This window comes from Microcaecilia unicolor, chromosome 8 (assembly GCF_901765095.1).
Source record: "Microcaecilia unicolor chromosome 8, aMicUni1.1, whole genome shotgun sequence".
Taxonomy (NCBI): Eukaryota; Metazoa; Chordata; class Amphibia; order Gymnophiona; family Siphonopidae; genus Microcaecilia; species Microcaecilia unicolor.
Window position 1 is genome coordinate 21,691,857 of NC_044038.1, and position 18,299 is coordinate 21,710,155.

An 18,299-nucleotide genomic window follows, 5' to 3' on the forward strand; every position below is an offset into this window, starting at 1 on the left:
TGATAAAAAGCCTTTATCAGGTGTGGCCACTGAGTTGGTACCCTGGGCTATTGAGCCCTTTTTATTTAAAACTGTTTAATATATGGACATTAACATAGTCACTCTATAGAGCTATTTAGAGCTTGTTTCTTATTTTACTGCAGTTACCATTTAATGCAGTGGGACCTAGTTACTAACATCTTAATGGCATTAAAAGCTCTACTATAGTAATGGAAGTTAATGGCTAGCTGAATATTTACTGATAATGCTTATGCGCTAATAAGATTTCACAATCTGCAAATGATGGGTTAAAACCAATCACTGTAGATCAAAAATGCTTAATATTTTCCCCCAACCCCTTTATTTTTTTTGCAGTTCAGTAACATCAGAACAGTGCCGGAGAAAGTCGGCCTGCATTCTGTTCACAGTCATGGATCATGATTGGTTGTCTACCAATGATTTTGCTGGTGAGGCCATCTTACCCATGAATGTCGTCTATGGTTTGAATAAGCCCCAAGTGCCTGGAGGTGTGAAAAACGTGCAACCAATAGTAATGAAACTGACACGGCCAAAAGCAAATGGTAACACTTCATATGTCTTTTTGTGATACTTAGAAACAGAGAACACGATGTCATCTTTATAATCCTTTACTCTCCCTCAGAAATCCTCCGTGATTGTCCCATGCTTTCTTAAATTTAGATATTGTCCTTGTCTTCATTGCCTCCAGTGGGAGGCTGTTCTATGCATCTACCACTTTTTCTGTAAAGAAATATTTCCTTTGATTGCTCTTGTTTACCCTTTGTCACCCTTGTTGTGTGACCCCTCGTACCAGAACCTCCTTTCATTTAAAGAAGCCTGTCTCCGATGGTCTTTATATCTCATCATTTCATTTTCTTATATAGAGAGGTGTGGTAGCCGTGTTAGTCCACTCTTAAAGGTTATCAATAGAAATCAAACAAAATAAAACATGAAAAAGAAAATAAGATGATACTTTTTTATTGGACATAACTTAATACATTTCTTGATTAGCTTTCGAAGGTTGCCCTTCTTCCTCAGATCGGAAATAAGCAAATGTGCTAGCTGACAGTGTATATAAGTGAAAACATTCAAGCATTACTATGACAGTAAAATAGATACTACTGGAGATTCTACATGGAATGTTGCTACTATTGGAGATTCTACATGGAATGTTGCTATTCCACTAGCAACATTCCATGTAGAAGGCTGCGCAGGCTTCTGTTTCTGTGAGTCTGACGTCCTGCACGTCAGACTCACAGAAGCAGAAGCCTGCGCGGCCACATTGGTGATCTACAAGGGCCGACTTCTACATGGAATGTTGCTAGTGGAATAGCAACATTCCATGTAGAATCTATAGAAATCAAACAAAATAAAACATGGAAAAGAAAATAAGATGATACCTTTTTTATTGGACATAACTTAATACATTTCTTGATTAGCTTTCGAAGGTTGCCCTTCTTCGTCAGATCGGAAATAAGCAAATGTGGTAGCAGATAGTATATATATATAAGAGAAACATCAAAGCATTACTTTGACAGTCTGACAGAGTGGGAGGGTGGGGGTATGCATGGGGACATCAAAGTATTTCATGCATACCCCCACCCTCCCACTCTGTCAGACTGTCAAAGTAATGCTTTGATGTTTCTCTTATATATATACTATCTGCTACCACATTTGCTTATTTCCGATCTGACGAAGAAGGGCAACCTTCGAAAGCTAATCAAGAAATGTATTAAGTTATGTCCAATAAAAAAGGTATCATCTTATTTTCTTTTCCATGTTTTATTTTGTTTGATTTCTATTGATTTTGTTATAGAATGCTTTTGTACATAGCATTCCTCGTGGGTAGCATCATGCTGTGTACACACTGCGTTCTTCAGGACATGGTCTGTAGGGCCATGGCTAAGGATGTTGCTTAGAGTGAAAGGGTAAAAAAAAAAAAATAGGGAAAATTGCTGGACATTTGTGAATGAATGCTCATAGCACTGTGGGTCAATTCTGCGCTGGAAGCCAGAAAATAATCGGGCAAAACTTAAAAATGTTATTTCCTCTTAGAAGACTGCACAGCATTGCTCTTTAGCTGAAGACAGTTATTACAGAATTACTTTTGCACACTTATTAATCATGTCACCAGCTGAACAACACAGTGTGCAATACAAAACTACTGTAATGGCATAATAAATAAATTTTAAAAATCATGCATAAACACAAATGCACTAAAGGAAGTTCCACCTTGAACAGAAAGTTTGATATAGTTTGTTTTTTATCTTGTCATCTCATCCCCTTGTGCAATAATGATGATAAACAAATTAGTGAAGCAGACTGCAAAGCCAGTGATCTGGCTACTAGTGTGTCACATCATGCAATCACTTATGGTAGTCACTGTCAATTCTTAACAGTCAAACACAAGTCTAGTTCTCAGGATAATCCTATTGCAGTGGTTCTTAACTATCCTTATGATGCATCCGGCCAGTTGGGTTTTCAGAATTCCCACAGATTATAATACATTACATAAAAGTCTTATATTCCTCAACTACCTTCACAGATCAGTGTGAATGACACAGAACGACAGAGACTATTTACAAATTAATACTCCCAACAGTTTCCATTAATCATATGCCACTATGAATCTGATAAAAACATCTTATTTCGTAAGTATTTCTTAACGCTGTCCTAAACCCTGAATAATTGAGCCTGCGATGAGTGGGAAAGCGCAGGGTACAAATGTAATAAATAAATAGTTTGGAACTTGCTTCCTGCGTTATAGGCACGTTAACATCTTTAACGCACATTAACCATGTATGCGTCTACAATATCCCTATAGTGCCTACACGGTTAGCACGCATGCTAATTTTAGGCTCGTTAAAATGCTAACGTGCCTTAGTAAACAGGGCAGCCTGGTAGGGCAGCAAAGTTGACAAAAAAAAATTAGACTTGCTCTTTTTGCATACACTGCCTCCAATACACATTCATTAGGAATAGACCAAAACAAGTACTGATCGGATGTGCCCCAAGGAGCCACTGCCCTAATGAGTAAGCAAGAGACAGCAAAGCATGCAAAGCTCTCTTATGCATATACTTATTAGCAGTATCATGAAACCTTGACTTGTCAAAGCTTAGAAGAACACGAAAAGTGAACTATAACCTATCCATATCAGAGAACAGAAGAATCCTCTGACCTGCACTTGCCATTGTTGTTCAGGCCTTTTTCTTGCATCCCGCAATGCGTTTGAAAATAAAGTGTAACAGCAGCAGCAACAAAAACTAATTTAAATCGCACTGGCTGTATTATCTTACTCGGTGTTGTATAGTAACTAAGTAAACGTAACTACCCTGTTTCCCCGAAAGTAAGACATCCCCCAAAAATAAGACCTAGTAGAGGTTTTCCTGAATTGGTAGATATAAGGCCTCCCACGAAAGTAAGACCTAGGAAATTTTTGTTTGAAAGCAGGGCCGCCGAGAGCCGGACAAGGCCGCCCTCCCCACCCGAGGTCGCCGGGCCCCCCCTCCCTCGCGCCCGGAACTAACCTTAAACGCCTCCTTTCACCTTCACAGCAAGCAGCAGCAGGGCAGACCTCTCCTTCCTTCCGTGCCCCGCCCTCGCGGACGTTACTGCTGCTTGCTGCAAAGGTGAAAGGAGGCATTTCAGGTAAGTTCCGGGAGTGACGGAGGGCGGGCGGGCCAACCCCGATGTTTCCCCCAAAAATAAGACAGCCCCTGAAAATAAGACCTAGCGCATTTTGGGGGGCAAAAATTTATATAAGACAGTGTCTTATTTTCGGGGAAACATGGTAGTTACTTAAGTAAAAGTTTTCTTAATTGTAAAGAAGTACAGGATAACATTTGTTGCTTTTACTTAATAATTTTGCAAATTTTTTACTACTTTTACTCATTTACATATGATGCTTAGAGTAAAAGTGCAAGTGAGATGTAAATAACGTTTCCTCTGTAAACCAACTGAAAGAGCAAAACTGGGCAAAGGAGCTTGCTATTGCAAAACCTGGTCACATAAACAATGGATCATCTCATCTTAGATTTTGCTGTTCAGTGAATATAGCCTATAAGAAGAACAGTGGAGTTGCTGCCTGTGTTTGTTGAACTGGTTACTGATGAGTTGGGTCACTTCAAAGCGGAAATGAAGCTGAAGCTTTTAGCAATTCTTGGTGAACACATATGTCTCTATCACAACAGACTGCTGGTCATCCCATGGAAAATTTTGCATTGGGGTGACTGTCCACTCGCTCGATAGCATCTTTAAAGAGGAAGTCTCCTTGTCTGGCCTTAAGACTGAAGGGTTCCCATACATTCTTGCACCAGTTCTCGAATATCTTCAAACAGTTTGCCATCAGACAAAAAAAATTGTTAGAACAACAGACAATTATTGTCACGCTTCTCCCGGCAGCACTGGGTTGTGAGCCCTTGGACCACTGCCGTGGAGCGGCAGTGGCAGGCAAAATCACCTCCAAACCAGAGACAAGGCAAAACAGGACTGGAACCCAGACTGGAGTACTGAACTGGAACACACGGGACTGGTACGCACTGAACAAGAAACACAGACAACCTAGAACTAGACAAAGACATACAAACAAGAAACAAGACTGGGAAACAAGCAATAAAGTAAAAGAAGCTACACAAAGACTAAAGTAGAATCAGGCAAGAATACAGACTATAAACTGGACTAGGCAGAAGTACAGCAAGCACCAACAAACCAGGGCCTTAGGCGATGCAAAGGCAAAGCAGAGAGTTTCCAAATGGCTAATAAGCCCAGCAGAAGGCTGAGATTCAAGCTGTGGCAATCACCAGGCAGCTACGGGTGCTGTTCAGGCACAAACAAGAAAAGCAAGTCTGGCAGCCTGGAAGATCCGGACCGGACTCGGCTGAAGTCTGGAACGTGTGACAGTTCATAGCAGCCACCGGTTCTGGCCACCAGAGGGTGAGGTGAGCACAGACAAGGAAACGGTCACAAACGTGACAATTATTTCAACTTTGTAAAAGCCTTGTATGTAATTGGACAGCATGACGATGATAAAGATGAAGATGCAAGTGATGAATTGATCGAACTACTGTACTTCTAATGCAGATGGTAATGACAATAATGATGATAAAGTACTCTTTGCTATATAGAAGTCAAGTGTTTCAGAGATCCCCATCATAACCTGAAGACCCAGTAAGAAAACAAAAGTAATATTGCAACCTGACAAGATTTGAAGGACCTTTTTAATCAGACTGAGCAATCTCCACTTTCTACTAATGCAGCTGTTCAACCTTTTTAGCTGTGCTAGATTAATGTCTCACATGACCAAACTCACATGACTGACAGTTGTTTTCAAAAATTTTGTTTTACTAACAGCAAAGTGGATTGGACTGTAGAGCAATAAAGTTGTTGAGATAAAAACATTAACAATAGTTGCATTCGTTGTAGTTTTGGTACGTTTACTTTTTTCTCAAAATATTATATATTAAGCAATAACTTTTTTTTACATTCCCTATGAAGGAAGACTAAGGAGGCTAGGGGTTTTCAGCTTGGAGAAGAGACGGCTGAGGGGAGACATGATAGAGGTATATAAAATAATGAGTGGAGTGGAACAGGTGGATGTGAAGCGTCTGTTCACGCTTTCCAAAAACACTAGGACTAGGGGGCTTGCGATGAAACTACAGTGTAGTAAAATTTAAAACAAATCGGAGAAACTTTTTCTTCACCCAACGTGTAATTAAACTCTGGAATTCATTGCCGGAAAATGTGATGAAGGCGGTTAGCTTAGCAGAGTTTAAAAAGGGGTTGGACGGTTTCCTAAAGGACAAGTCCATAAACCACTACTAAACGGACTTGGAAAAATCCAAAATCCCAGGAATAACATGTATAGAATGTTTGTACGTTTGGGAAGCTCGCCAGGTGCCCTTAGGCTGGATTGGCCGCTGTCGTGGACAAGATGCTGGGCTCGATGGACCCTTGGTCTTTTCCCAGTATGGCATTACTTATGTACTTATATATACTTTTACTTAAGTATTAAAATGTGCATTTATTTTTACTTTTACTTAAGTACTTTAACTTAGTACTTTGAACACTGATCTTACTATTGTTGTTTTCCAGTTAAATCTATACTGAAGATGCTAGATGGAAGATTAGACAAAGAAGCCCAAGATTTTGTGAAAAAGCTGAAAGAAATGGAGAAGTACATGGGAGAGGATGAATGAGGAACTCAAAATAGCACACAGCATTTGTTCAGAAAAACAGAAGGAGGAGGAAAAGAAGAGAGGTCAAGTTAACTTTTGCTGAAGGAAAATCAGTTTCCGACACAAGTTTACCCATTTGTTGTTACTTCTAGGAAATGATTGTGAAACAGTCTCTAGTGCTATTTAATTTTTGAAGCCCTCTCTGTTCCAGCTTTTTACCTGATGAAAGTAATGTTTTAGTGTCAGCCCTGAGCTAGACGTTACAAGTGTGGCCTGGTACATAGTTTTTCCTTTGTGCTTGAACATGATTTATGCGTCATCAGACTACACTGTAAAGGGGGATTTCTGCATAGTCTTGTGTGTATTGATGTGATCTCGGTGACAAAAATTAAGACGACAACTTTACCAAACCTGGGGCAGCGTGTGGGATTTCCGTTTTTTTTTTTTTTTTGCACCTCGTTGTGAGACTACCGCAAGCATGGTCTGATTAGTAACCCAAATCAATTTTGACTTTTTATCCACTCTGGAACTCAACCATTCTGTAAGCTCAGTTCTATTTTTATATCTGTCCTGATGTCATTTCAGTGTAGCTGTTTGGAAAATGTTGTTTACCTAAAAGAATTTGAGTAAGGCAAAGTAAAAAAAAAAAAAAAAGTACATTTTAACATGTTTGATTACAATGTTTTATATTGTATTTTACTACATCTAATAAAATGTAAAACACAAAGTTGAATTATGTGTGTTACTTGTTTTGATTTAGTTCACACCTTTTACTGGTAGCTCAAGGTCCGTTACATTCATAGGTAACTCCCTGACTCTAGAGGCTTACAATTTTAAGTTTATATCTGAAGCAACAGGAGCATTGTTGGATATGAACCTACTGCTCTTTTCTGAACAGCTTGGAACTTGCTTAGAAATGCTGACCTGACACATGATTTGCATCGTCCCAGTCTCATCTGCCCGCAAACTCGGAGTCATCTTCGACTCCTCCCTCTCCTTCTCTGCGCATATCCAGCAGATAACCAAGACCTGTCACTTCTTCCTCTATAACATTAGCAAAATTCGCCCTTTCCTCTCTGAGCACACCACCCGAACTCTCATCACCTCTCGCCTTGACTACTGCAACCTACTCCTCACTGGCCTCCCAGTTAGCCATCTATCCCCCCTTCAGTCCGTTCAGAACTCTGCTGCATGTCTTATCTTCTGCCTGGACAGATACACTCATATCAACCCTCTCCTCAAGTCACTTCACTGGCTTCCGATCAGGTACCGCATACAGTTCAAGCTTCTCCTACTAACCTACAAATGCACTCAATCTGCAGCCCCTCCTTACCTCTCTACCCTCATCTTCCCTTACGTTCCTACCCGCAACCTCCGCTCTCAAGACAAATCCCTCCTTTCAGTACCCTTCTCCACCACCGCCAACTCCAGGCTCCGCCCTTTCTGCCTCGCCTCGCCCCACGCCTGGAACAAACTCCCTGAGCCCATACGCCAGGCCCCCTCCCTGCCCATCTTCAAATCCTTGCTCAAAGCCCACCTCTTCAATGTCGCCTTCGGCACCTAACCACTATACCTCTATTCAGGAAATCTAGACTGCCCCAACTTGACATTTCGTCCTTTAGATTGTAAGCTCCTTTGAGCAGGGACTGTCCTTCTTTGTTAAACTGTACAGCGCTGCATAACCCTAGTAGCGCTCTAGAAATGTTAAGTAGTAGTAGTAGTATATCCAGCCCTGAAAACCAAAATGCAGTATATTTTGGGGGGAAATGGTGTTAAAGGGGCGATCAGGGAGGACAAAGCCGTAGCGGAGAAATTAAATGAATTCTTTGCTTCGGTCTTCACCGAGGAGGATTTGGGGGGGGACACCGGTGCCGGAAAGAATATTTGAAGCGGGGGAGTCGGAGAAACTAAACGAATTCTCTGTAACCTTGGAGGATGTAATGGGTCAGTTCAGCAAGCTGAAGAGTAGTAAATCACCGGGACCTGATGGTATTCATCCCAGAGTATTAATAGAACTAAAAAATGAACTTGCGGAGCTACTGTTAGAAATATGCAATCTGTCCCTAAAATCGAGTGTAGTACCGGAAGACTGGAGGGTAGCCAATGTTACTCCGATTTTTAAGAAGGGTTCCAGAGGAGATCCGGGAAATTATAGACCGGTGAGTCTGACGTCGGTGCCGGGCAAGATGGTGGAGGCTATTATTAAGAATAAAATTGCAGAGCATATACAAAAACATGGACTGATGAGACAAAGTCAGCACGGATTTAGTGAAGGGAAGTCTTGCCTCACCAATCTAATGCATTTTTTTGAGGGGGTAAGCAAACATGTGGACAATGGGGAGCCGGTTGATATTGTATATCTGGATTTTCAGAAGGCGTTTGACAAAGTGCCGCACGAAAGACTCCTGAAGAAATTGCAGAGTCATGGAATCGGAGGTAGGGTATTATTATGGATTAAGAACTGGTTGAAAGATAGGAAGCAGAGAGTAGGATTGCGTGGCCAGTATTCTCAGTGGAGGAGGGTAGTTAGTGGGGTCCCGCAGGGGTCTGTGCTGGGTCCGTTGCTTTTTAATGTATTTATAAATGACCTAGAGATGGGAATAACTAGTGAGGTAATTAAATTCGCCGATGACACAAAATTATTCAGGGTCGTCAAGTCGCAGGAGGAATGTGAACGATTACAGGAGGACCTTGCGAGACTGGGAGATTGGGCGTGCAAGTGGCAGATGAAGTTCAATGTTGACAAGTGCAAAGTGATGCATGTGGGTAAGAGGAACCCGAATTATAGCTACGTCTTGCAAGGTTCCGCGTTAGGAGTTACGGATCAAGAAAGGGATCTGGGTGTCGTCGTCGATGATACGCTGAAACCTTCTGCTCAGTGTGCTGCTGCGGCTAGGAAAGCGAATAGAATGTTGGGTGTTATTAGGAAGGGTATGGAGTCCAGGTGTGCGGATGTTATAATGCCATTGTATCGCTCCATGGTGCGACCGCACCTGGAGTATTGTGTTCAGTACTGGTCTCCGTATCTCAAAAAAGATATAGTAGAATTGGAAAAGGTACAGCGAAGGGCGACGAAAATGATAGTGGGGATGGGACGACTTTCCTATGAAGAGAGGCTGAGAAGGCTAGGGCGTTTTAGCTTGGAGAAGAGACGGCTGAGGGGGAGATATGATAGAAGTGTATAAAATAATGAGTGGAATGGATCGGGTGGATGTGAAGCGACTGTTCACGCTATCCAAAAATACTAGGACTAGAGGGCATGAGTTGAAGCTACAGTGTGGTAAATTTAAAACGAATCGGAGAAAATTTTTCTTCACCCAACGTGTAATTAGACTCTGGAATTCGTTGCCGGAGAACGTGGTACGGGCGGTTAGCTTGACGGAGTTTAAAAAGGGGTTAGATAGATTCCTAAAGGACAAGTCCATAGACCGCTATTAAATGGACTTGGAAAAATTCCGCATTTTTAGGTATAACTTGTCTGGAATGTTTTTACGTTTGGGGAGCGTGCCAGGTGCCCTTGACCTGGATTGGCCACTGTCGGTGACAGGATGCTGGGCTAGATGGACCTTTGGTCTTTCCCAGTATGGCACTACTTATGTACTTATGAGAAGAGTACCATATTACAGGCAGAAAGCTATTAGGTCTATGTTAGTATTCTGTCCCCTATTTCTTAAAATACAATATCCTTCAATACAGGTAAAAGGTTTTCAAATCCACTGCATGCAGGATTTGAGAATAAGAGGCAGAGGTTTTCATTTGTGGTCTTCGTGAGACTTCATGAGCCTCAAAAGCATTTAGCTTTTATAACAAAAATAAAATATTATAAAGCCAGTTAAAATTTTTTTTGAAAAACAGTGTTCTTGAAGTGGTTATTACACTATAATCAATTCTTAATCAATATTTACTACCGGGACTTGTAGCATCACATATCAAACACTGCTTGCCTTGTCAGTTCTCTTCAGCAATGAAGGGGTCTACAAAATAACTGAGGGGAGTGGAACGGGTAAACAAGTTACTTCTTCAAATAGTACAAAGGCTACAGGACATGCAATGAAGCTACTAAGTAGTACATTCAAAATAAATCTTAGAAAATATTTTTCCCCTCAATACCTAATCCAGAGTATAATTAGGTACTGAGGGGAACTTGTTGCCGGAGGATGTGGTAAAAGATGTTAGTGTAGCTGGTTTAAAAGGAGAAATTAGATCTTACCTGCTAATTTGCTTTCCTTTAGTCCCTCCGAACTGGTCCAGGAACTGACTGGTGGGTTGTGCACTCCTTCCAGCAGGTGGAGATAGAGAACTCTGACTCTGGAGAACTCTGACTCTAGAGAGCCAATAAGAGCCCTGGCCATCTAGCCCTAGATTCAGTATATAAGTAACAAAGCAGGAGAAGGATTAAGATAAAAAAAAAAATGCCTTCTGTGCCACCGGGTATCTGAGCAGCCATTCCATGGAAATTATAATGCAACAAAGGCAAGACAGCGACACCGTCGTGCCGGTCAGCCAAATAATAAATTGGACAAAGTACTGCCCTCTCTTGTAGAGGTACTTTGTCAACCTCTGTAGGAATTAATTCAATACTTTATGTATTTTGTTTTTAAAGTTTTGCAGTATCACCAACTACAAAGCAGCTCTGAGAACCAAAACATTACCCAAACAACAAGAATATGTTCTTTCATACTATTTACACGAACATGGGCGGGACCTGGACCGGTACAGAGGGTCTAAAGGAAAGCAAATTAGCAGGTAAGATCTAATTTCTCCTTCCTTAGCGTCCCTCCGGACCGGTCCAGGAACTGACGTGGGAAGTAATAAAACAGTAACTTAAGGGAGGGCCCCCAGCAATCCTGCCGTGAGAACCCTTGCCCCAAAAACCGCTTCCTGATGGCACTGCACATCCAATCTGTAATGCTTCGAGAACGAGTGCAAAGACCACCATGTTGACGCCTTGCAAATGTTCAAAGGAGGAACCAAGAAACATTCCACCTAAGAAGCCGCTTGCCCCCTAGTAGAATGAGCTTTGATCCCTTGTAGAACTTGCTTCTTGATAAAAGGTAAGCAGACTATCATTTCCATCAACCACCTAGATAGAGTTGGTTTAGAAACCACTAGCCCCTTACGGTATCCCCCGATAAGGAGAAACAGACGGTCTGAACGCCTGAAATCTTCTGAAACTTTCAGATATTGGCTAAAAACCCTTCTGACACGAGACCGCAGCCTACGCTGTTCTTCCGAACCCGAGGAAGAACCTAATACTGGCAAAACCACAGACAGAGACATGAAATCGGGAGACAACTTTAGGAAGGAAAGAAGGAACCGGACGCAACACCACATGCTCCTTAGAAAACTCCAAAAACGGCGACCTACAGGAAAGAGCCTGTAATTCCGACACACGTCTGGCCGAGGCAATGGCCACCAGAAACACCGTCTTGAGCGTCAAGTCCTTAAGAGAACAAGCAGCTAAAGGTTCAAAGGGAGGCCTAGTAAGAACTGACAAGACCATATTAAGGTCTCAAGCCAGAAAAAAAAACTCGAGGGAGGCCGCAGTAGACCTACCCCTTTCAAAAAACAAGAAACATCCGGATGACTAACCAAGGACTTGCCCTGAACGCGACCCCAAATACACGATAAAGCCGCGACTTGAACCTTAAGAGAAGCCAGAGCCAAGCCCTTATCAAAAGCCATGCTGTAAAAAATCCAACAACTCCGGCACTGAGGCTTGTAAAGGAGAAATGTCTCGATCAGCACACCAGGCCTCAAAAATCCGCCAAATTCTGACATGATTGAGAGACGAACAACGACGAGAACGAAGCATGGTAGAAATGGCTTTCGAAAAGTAACCCCTCTTCGTCAATCGCGCCCTCTCAAGAGCCAGGCCATAAGACAAAACCAAGCTGGATCTGGATGGAGAATGGGCCCCTGAATGAGCATGCTCCGGCAGCCGGAGGGGAGGAGCAGCTAGAAGGCGCAAGAGGTCTGCGTACCATGGCCTGCGAGGCCAATCTGGAGCTACCAGTATCACCTGTCCTGTGTGTGCCTCGATGTGCTGGATAAGTCTTCCTAGGAGAGGCCACAAAGGAAACGCATACAAAAGACCCAGAGGCCACGGCTGAAGAAGAGCATCCACTCCGTCCGCTCGAGGATCTTTTCTGCAACTGAAGAAGCGACTTATCTTGGCGTTGACATGAGTGGCTAAGAGATCCATGACTGGCCACCCCCACTGATCTACTACTACTTGAAAGGCCCGCGATTCGAGAGCCCACTCTCCGGGGTCTAGGATTTGCCGACTGAGAAAATCTGCTTGCACGTTCTCCATTCCTGCCACGTGCGATGCCAAGAGAGCGACCAGATGAGCCTCCGCCCATGATATGAGTCTCGATGTCTCCAGATGTAACAGCCAACTCCTCGTTCCTCACTGCCAGTTGACACACACCACCGCTGTCGCATTGTCCGAAAGAATGCGAACCGAAGTGCCTTATATTAGGGAAGAAAATGCCTCCAGAGCTAGACAGATTGCCCTGGTTTCCAGGAGGTTGAGCGATAAGGTCATTTCCGGAGAAGACCACAGACCTTGAGCAAACTGTCCCAGGCAGTGAGCACCCCAGCCCTTGAGACTGGCATCCGTAGTTATTACTGTCCAGCTGGGCAGATCCAATGGCATGTCTTTGGTCAGATTGGACAACCTCAATCATCAAAATAAGCTGCTGCACTCCGGCATCCGCAGAGGCAACCTCATGTGCAATGAGTCCATCTGAGGAGACCACCTGGGCAGGAGAGATGCCTGAAGACACCTCATGTGCGCCCTGGCCCAAGGCACCACCTCTATTGCTGCTGCCATGGAGCCCAATACCTGCAAATAATCCCAAGCACAAAGGACCTGCCTGTGCAACAAGGCCTAACCTGAGACTGGATCTTGAGAATCCTTGCCTGAGGAAGAAATATGTGACCACGCGCCGTGTCAAACAAAACCCCCAAGTACACCAGGGTTTGAGATGGCAGTAACCGACTCTTGGCTGAATTGACCACCCATCCAAGGGACTGCACAAACTGAACCACTCGATTCGTGACTTGAAGGCTCTCCTGGTATGACTTTGCCCGAATCAACCAGTCATCCAGATATGGGTGAACCAAAATGCCTTCCTTTCCAAGGGCCACTGCGACTACTACCATGACTTTGGTAAATGTACGCGGAGCCGTGGTTAGACCGAAAGGGAGCGCCCAAAACTGAAACTGCTGCCCCAGGACCACAAAACAGAGGAAGCGATGATGCTCCTGCCAAATCGGAATATGCAGGTAGGCCTCCGTCAAATCCAGAGCCGTCAGAAACTCTCCCTTCCAGATTGCCACTATCCCCGAGTGCAGAAAGGAACTTTCCTTCTTTGGAACTACAAAGTAAATGGAATAACGGCCTTGTCTGACTTCTGACAGAGGGACTGGACAAACAGCCTGCAGCTGGAGAAATCTTAACAGTGTCCCGAAACGCTCCCGCCTTTAGACAAGATCAGCAGGGAGACTCTAGAAAGGCATTGGAGAGAGGACTAGCAAATTCTAAGGCGTACTGGTCTCGAATAACCTCTAAAACCCACTGATCTGTGGTAATTTGGGTTCACCTCTGAAAAAACAGAGCTAAACGTGCTCACAACGGAACCAGAGGAGAGGCCCTCGCACTTTCATTGGGCTGGACGGGCTGCGGACTGAAAAGAAGAGCCGGAATCTCTACCTCCTCAACGGCACCCGTGAAAGGACTGGTTCCTCTGGAAGAAATGAGACCGCTGCGGCTGAACACCTCCGACTGACCGAAAACGGCGGAAATCCTGTCCTCGCCCACAGCTAAAACCAGAATAGTGCTGAGGAGCTCTAGGATGATCTTCTGGTAGCCGAGGAATTTGGTGTCTCCCAAACTATTGACCAGTTTGTCTAACTCGGGCCCAAACAAAAAGGAACCTCGAAAAGGGAACTTACTCAACTTAGATTTAGAAGCCGCATCTGCAGACCAACCCCTCACCCAAAGAGAACAACAAGCCGCCACGTTGAGGGCCATGGATTTCGATGACGCCCTCAACAAGTGATACAAAGCATCTGCTAAAAAAAAAACAGAGCCCATCTCAATCTTGGCCACCTCTGAGTCAATTGAAGACAAATCAGCGGAAGGCCTGTCCAAAACTCTAGCTACTAAAGAGCCACAAATAGCCACCTGCACAGCCAGAGAGGAGATGTCAAAACTACTCTTTAAGAGGGCCTCCACCCTACGATCCTGAACATCCCAAAGGGCTGTAACACCGTCTACTGGGACTGTATTGCGCTTAGTAACCGTAGACACTACTGCATCTACCACAGGCACCTTCAGAAGAGATTTATCAGCATCTGGGGCTGGATAAAGGCTCACCATGGATCTTGCTAGCCTAAAGGGAGAATCCGGGAAATCCCACTCAGCCTGGATGATATCCCTAATGTCCTGGTGAATAGGAAACGTTTTCCCCAGGACGCCTGATACCCTTAACTAGGCGATCAACCTTGCGGACCTCTGGAACCACAAGCTGGTCCTCCTCAAAATGTAAAGTGCTAGCCACCAATGAAATGAGCTTCTGTAAGTCCTCTTTGTGAAATACACGAACCACTGACGGATCCTCACCTGGGAAAGAGGGATCTGTCCCTGCCTCCGAGGAACCTGGATCCTCTAATTGTGGATCATCCTGCATTTCCATGTCTTCTAAAGAGGGCATCTCCAAATCTGGATCTGAAGTTTGATCTTCCTCCAATCTCCAGGATTCTCTAGGCCTTTTGGCCGAGAAAGCCTACCTGGCACCAGAGTCCCCCAAGGAAAGAGGAGACGGGCCTGCCTGTTTTAGTAAAACGGCCTGGTACATCTGAAGTACAAACTCTTGTGAGAATCCTCCCTCCAGAAGCCCCCCCTCGGAGCAGGAGGCAAAACCGCTGGATGATGAGCTGGCTGAGAAACAGAAGAAGAGGCCCGGTCTTCCAAAACAGAGGGGGAAGGTAAAATAGCCACTGCTTCCGCCAAAACGGGAGAGGGAACAGAGTCTGCCTTCCGTGCAAACTGAACCGGCACCGCCTGAGAGAAAGACGTGACGGAAGCAGACGCCGAAAGAGAAACAGCTGACACAGCTGACTCCACAGCGGTACAAAATTTACAAGCGCCAGAGGCTCCACCCCCCCGACACTGACAGAGCATCTGTGCAGCTTTTCCGCCACAGTGAGTCCCACGGCACAATTGCGCCTTTTTTTTTTTTTTAAACAAAATGGGGAATGAACTGACCGACCGAGGGAACTCCCTTAACAAAAAACCCGCTGCCCTAGAGCTGCTCTGCCGAACGCGCTGTAGCTGTACAGAACAAAGTTGTAATCTTTTTTTTTTTTTTTTTTCCACGTGGCTGCCTCTCCAATAGCTGCAGTACCCTCCCTCCGGAGAGATTGAGCACTTCCCAGCACTAAAATTAGAACAATTTGCTGGGAAACCAGAGGAGGAACATGTGGGGGAGGGACCCGGTACCCCCCCCCCACCCGGGTGTAACACCCCTAGAGGCAGACTAAAGTGTACACTGCACTCAGTCAGAAGAAGCCTGAATACCCCGGGACACAGAATTTAAGCAAACAGGTTTGTTAGGTTTTTTTTTTAATGAACTATTTTAGAAAGGGAAAGAGAAAAATCTGAGAAGAGACTGAAGGGCTCACCTCCTTCCACCTGCTGGAGACTGAGAATACTGAATCTAGGGCTAGTTGGTCAGGGCTCTTATTGGCTCTCTACAGTCAGTCTCCACCTGCTGGAAGGAGTGCACAACCCACCAGTCAGTTCCTGGACCGGTCCGGAGGGACGCTAAGGAACCAGGGTTGGAGAAGTTCAAGAAGGAAAAGTCCATAAACGGTTATTAAGGAGGCCTTGAGAAAAATTTACTGCTCAGCCCTGGGGTTAGTTGCACAGAATCTAGCTACCTTTTGGGAATCTGGCCAGATACTTGTAATCAGGATTGACCACTGTTAGAAACAGGATATAGGGCTTGATAGACCTTTCTGACCCAGTAGAGCAACTTTTATGAAGATAAAGAACTTATGCCTTAGAAGCATAGGGGCTCATTTTTGAAACAGAAAAACATCTAAAAAATGGAACAAAAACATCCAACTTTCAAAACTAATTTTTAAGACTTTTTCTATGCAGTTTGTCTAAATCTCAAGAGTGATGTTTGAGGCATGTTTTGGATGGAACTAGGGCAGGCTTAAGATCTGGATATTTTTCTGTGATAATTGAACACTGTTAAAACATCTAGGGCAAAAAATAGAAAGTCTTTAGCTAGACCTGTTTCAATAACGACTAAGGTGCACAAACTGACCAGGTGGCCACTGGAAGGATAAAGGCATGACCCCCCCACTTATCTGTGACCCCCTCCCACCCCTCCCTAAGAGGCGAAAGTGACAGCACATACCAGACTCTATGACAGCTGCAGATATAATGGCCACCCTCTTAGAATAGCAAGAAGGTCCCTAGGGTAGCCTAGTGGTTGGCAATGTGGACTGTAGAGAAGGGTACCCAGGCCCACATCCTACTCTAACTGGTACACTTGTAGTGGAAAGTGTGAGCACCCTGAAAACCACAAAATACCTACCGAACGATACCTGCAGACATAAGGACTATTGTAGTGGTGTACAGTTGGGTACAGTACATTTTTTCTGCTATTCCCCGGAGGGCTCACCATATAATCTAAAGGGGTTATGATGTGATGCGTACCTGCAACCTTTTATGTGAAGTCCACCCTAGGGTGCCCCACTGCTCTGCTGGGCTGTCTGTGTGGCCAGTCTAGTAAGGCTGTTGGGCCCCAGACATCCCAATGGCTTGTTTTTCTGCATTTTTCCCTAAAAGAAAGATGCACTGAGCACAAAAACATCTAAAACAGGGTTATTTTTGAACCAAAAAGATAGATGTTTTTCTGACCATGTTTGAACTGAAATTTTTTGCAAAAAATTGGACTTGGACGTCCTATCGAAAATGCCCCTTATAGTGTGGCAATAAAGGAAAGGTGGCAGATCTCTGGATTCTTTGATTAAGGTTGCCAACTGGATCCAGATTCGCAGGACAGGGTTGATCTAGTCCTGTGTGTACCCCACTGCATGCAGGGACTTGTAGGTCTGACTTCCCCATCACATTCCCTAAGAACAACAAAACTACCAGTTCCAGCATGCAACGGGATAAACCCAGGACTGGGTCAACCCTCTCCTGCGAATCTGGATCCAGTAGGCAGCTTAGTTATGATACCTTTCCCAGGACCAACAAGCTTTTAAGAACATATCAGTCCCTTCTTCAGATGGGAAGTAAAAGGAGGCATGTATAGCCAAAGATTAACATGCAGGCAGGAATGTCTCTATGACAGCTAATCAGGAGGTTTCAAGCTGAGAGTGGTTAGGGTGGAGGGCTTTGGTCCTGGGGAACTGAGGAACTGAGTTCAATTCCCGGCACAGGCAGCTCCTTGTGACTCTGGGCAAGTCACTTAACCCTCCATTGCCCCATGTAAGCCGCATTGAGCCTGCCATGAGTGGGAAAGCGCAGGGTACAAATGTAACAAAAATAAAATAGATACTATTGGAGATTCTACATGGAATGTTGCTACTATTGGAGATTCTACATGGAATGTTGCTCTTCCACTAGCAACATTCCATGTAGAAGGCTGCGCAGGCTTCTGTTTCTGTGAGTCTGACGTCCTGCGCGGCCACATTGGTGATCTGCAAGGGCCGACTTCTACATGGAATGTTGCTAGGGGAATAGCAACATTCCAGGTAGAATCTCAAATAGTAGCAACAGTGGAGGAGTGGCCTAGTGGTTAGGGTGGTGGACTTTGGTCCTGAGGAACTACTACTACTATTTAGCATTTCTATAGCGCTACAAGGCGTACGCAGCGCTGCACAAACATAGAAGAAAGACAGTCCCTGCTCAAAGAGCTTACAATCTAATAAACTGAGTTCAATTCCCACTTCAGGCACAGGCAGCTCCTTGTGACTCTGGGCAAGTCACTTAACCCTCCATTGCCCCATGTAAGCCGCATTGAGCCTGCCATGAGTGGGAAAGCGCAGGGTACAAATGTAACAAAAATAAAATAGATACTATTGGAGATTCTACATGG

General features: G+C 44.3%; 1 protein-coding gene across 1 annotated transcript in view; it reads left to right on the forward strand.

Annotated features, from left to right (window-relative positions):
- Nucleotides 1-7,174, forward strand: part of BAIAP3 (BAI1 associated protein 3) — a 260,632-nt gene extending 253,458 nt beyond the window's left edge. Inside the window, exons 33-34 of the mRNA XM_030212396.1 lie at nucleotides 355-560; nucleotides 6,089-7,174. Of these exons, the coding sequence (XP_030068256.1) occupies nucleotides 355-560; nucleotides 6,089-6,192 (310 nt within the window). The 3' untranslated portion in view covers nucleotides 6,193-7,174. The remainder of the gene's footprint in view (nucleotides 1-354; nucleotides 561-6,088) is intronic.
- Nucleotides 7,175-18,299: the final 11,125 nt, after the last annotated feature.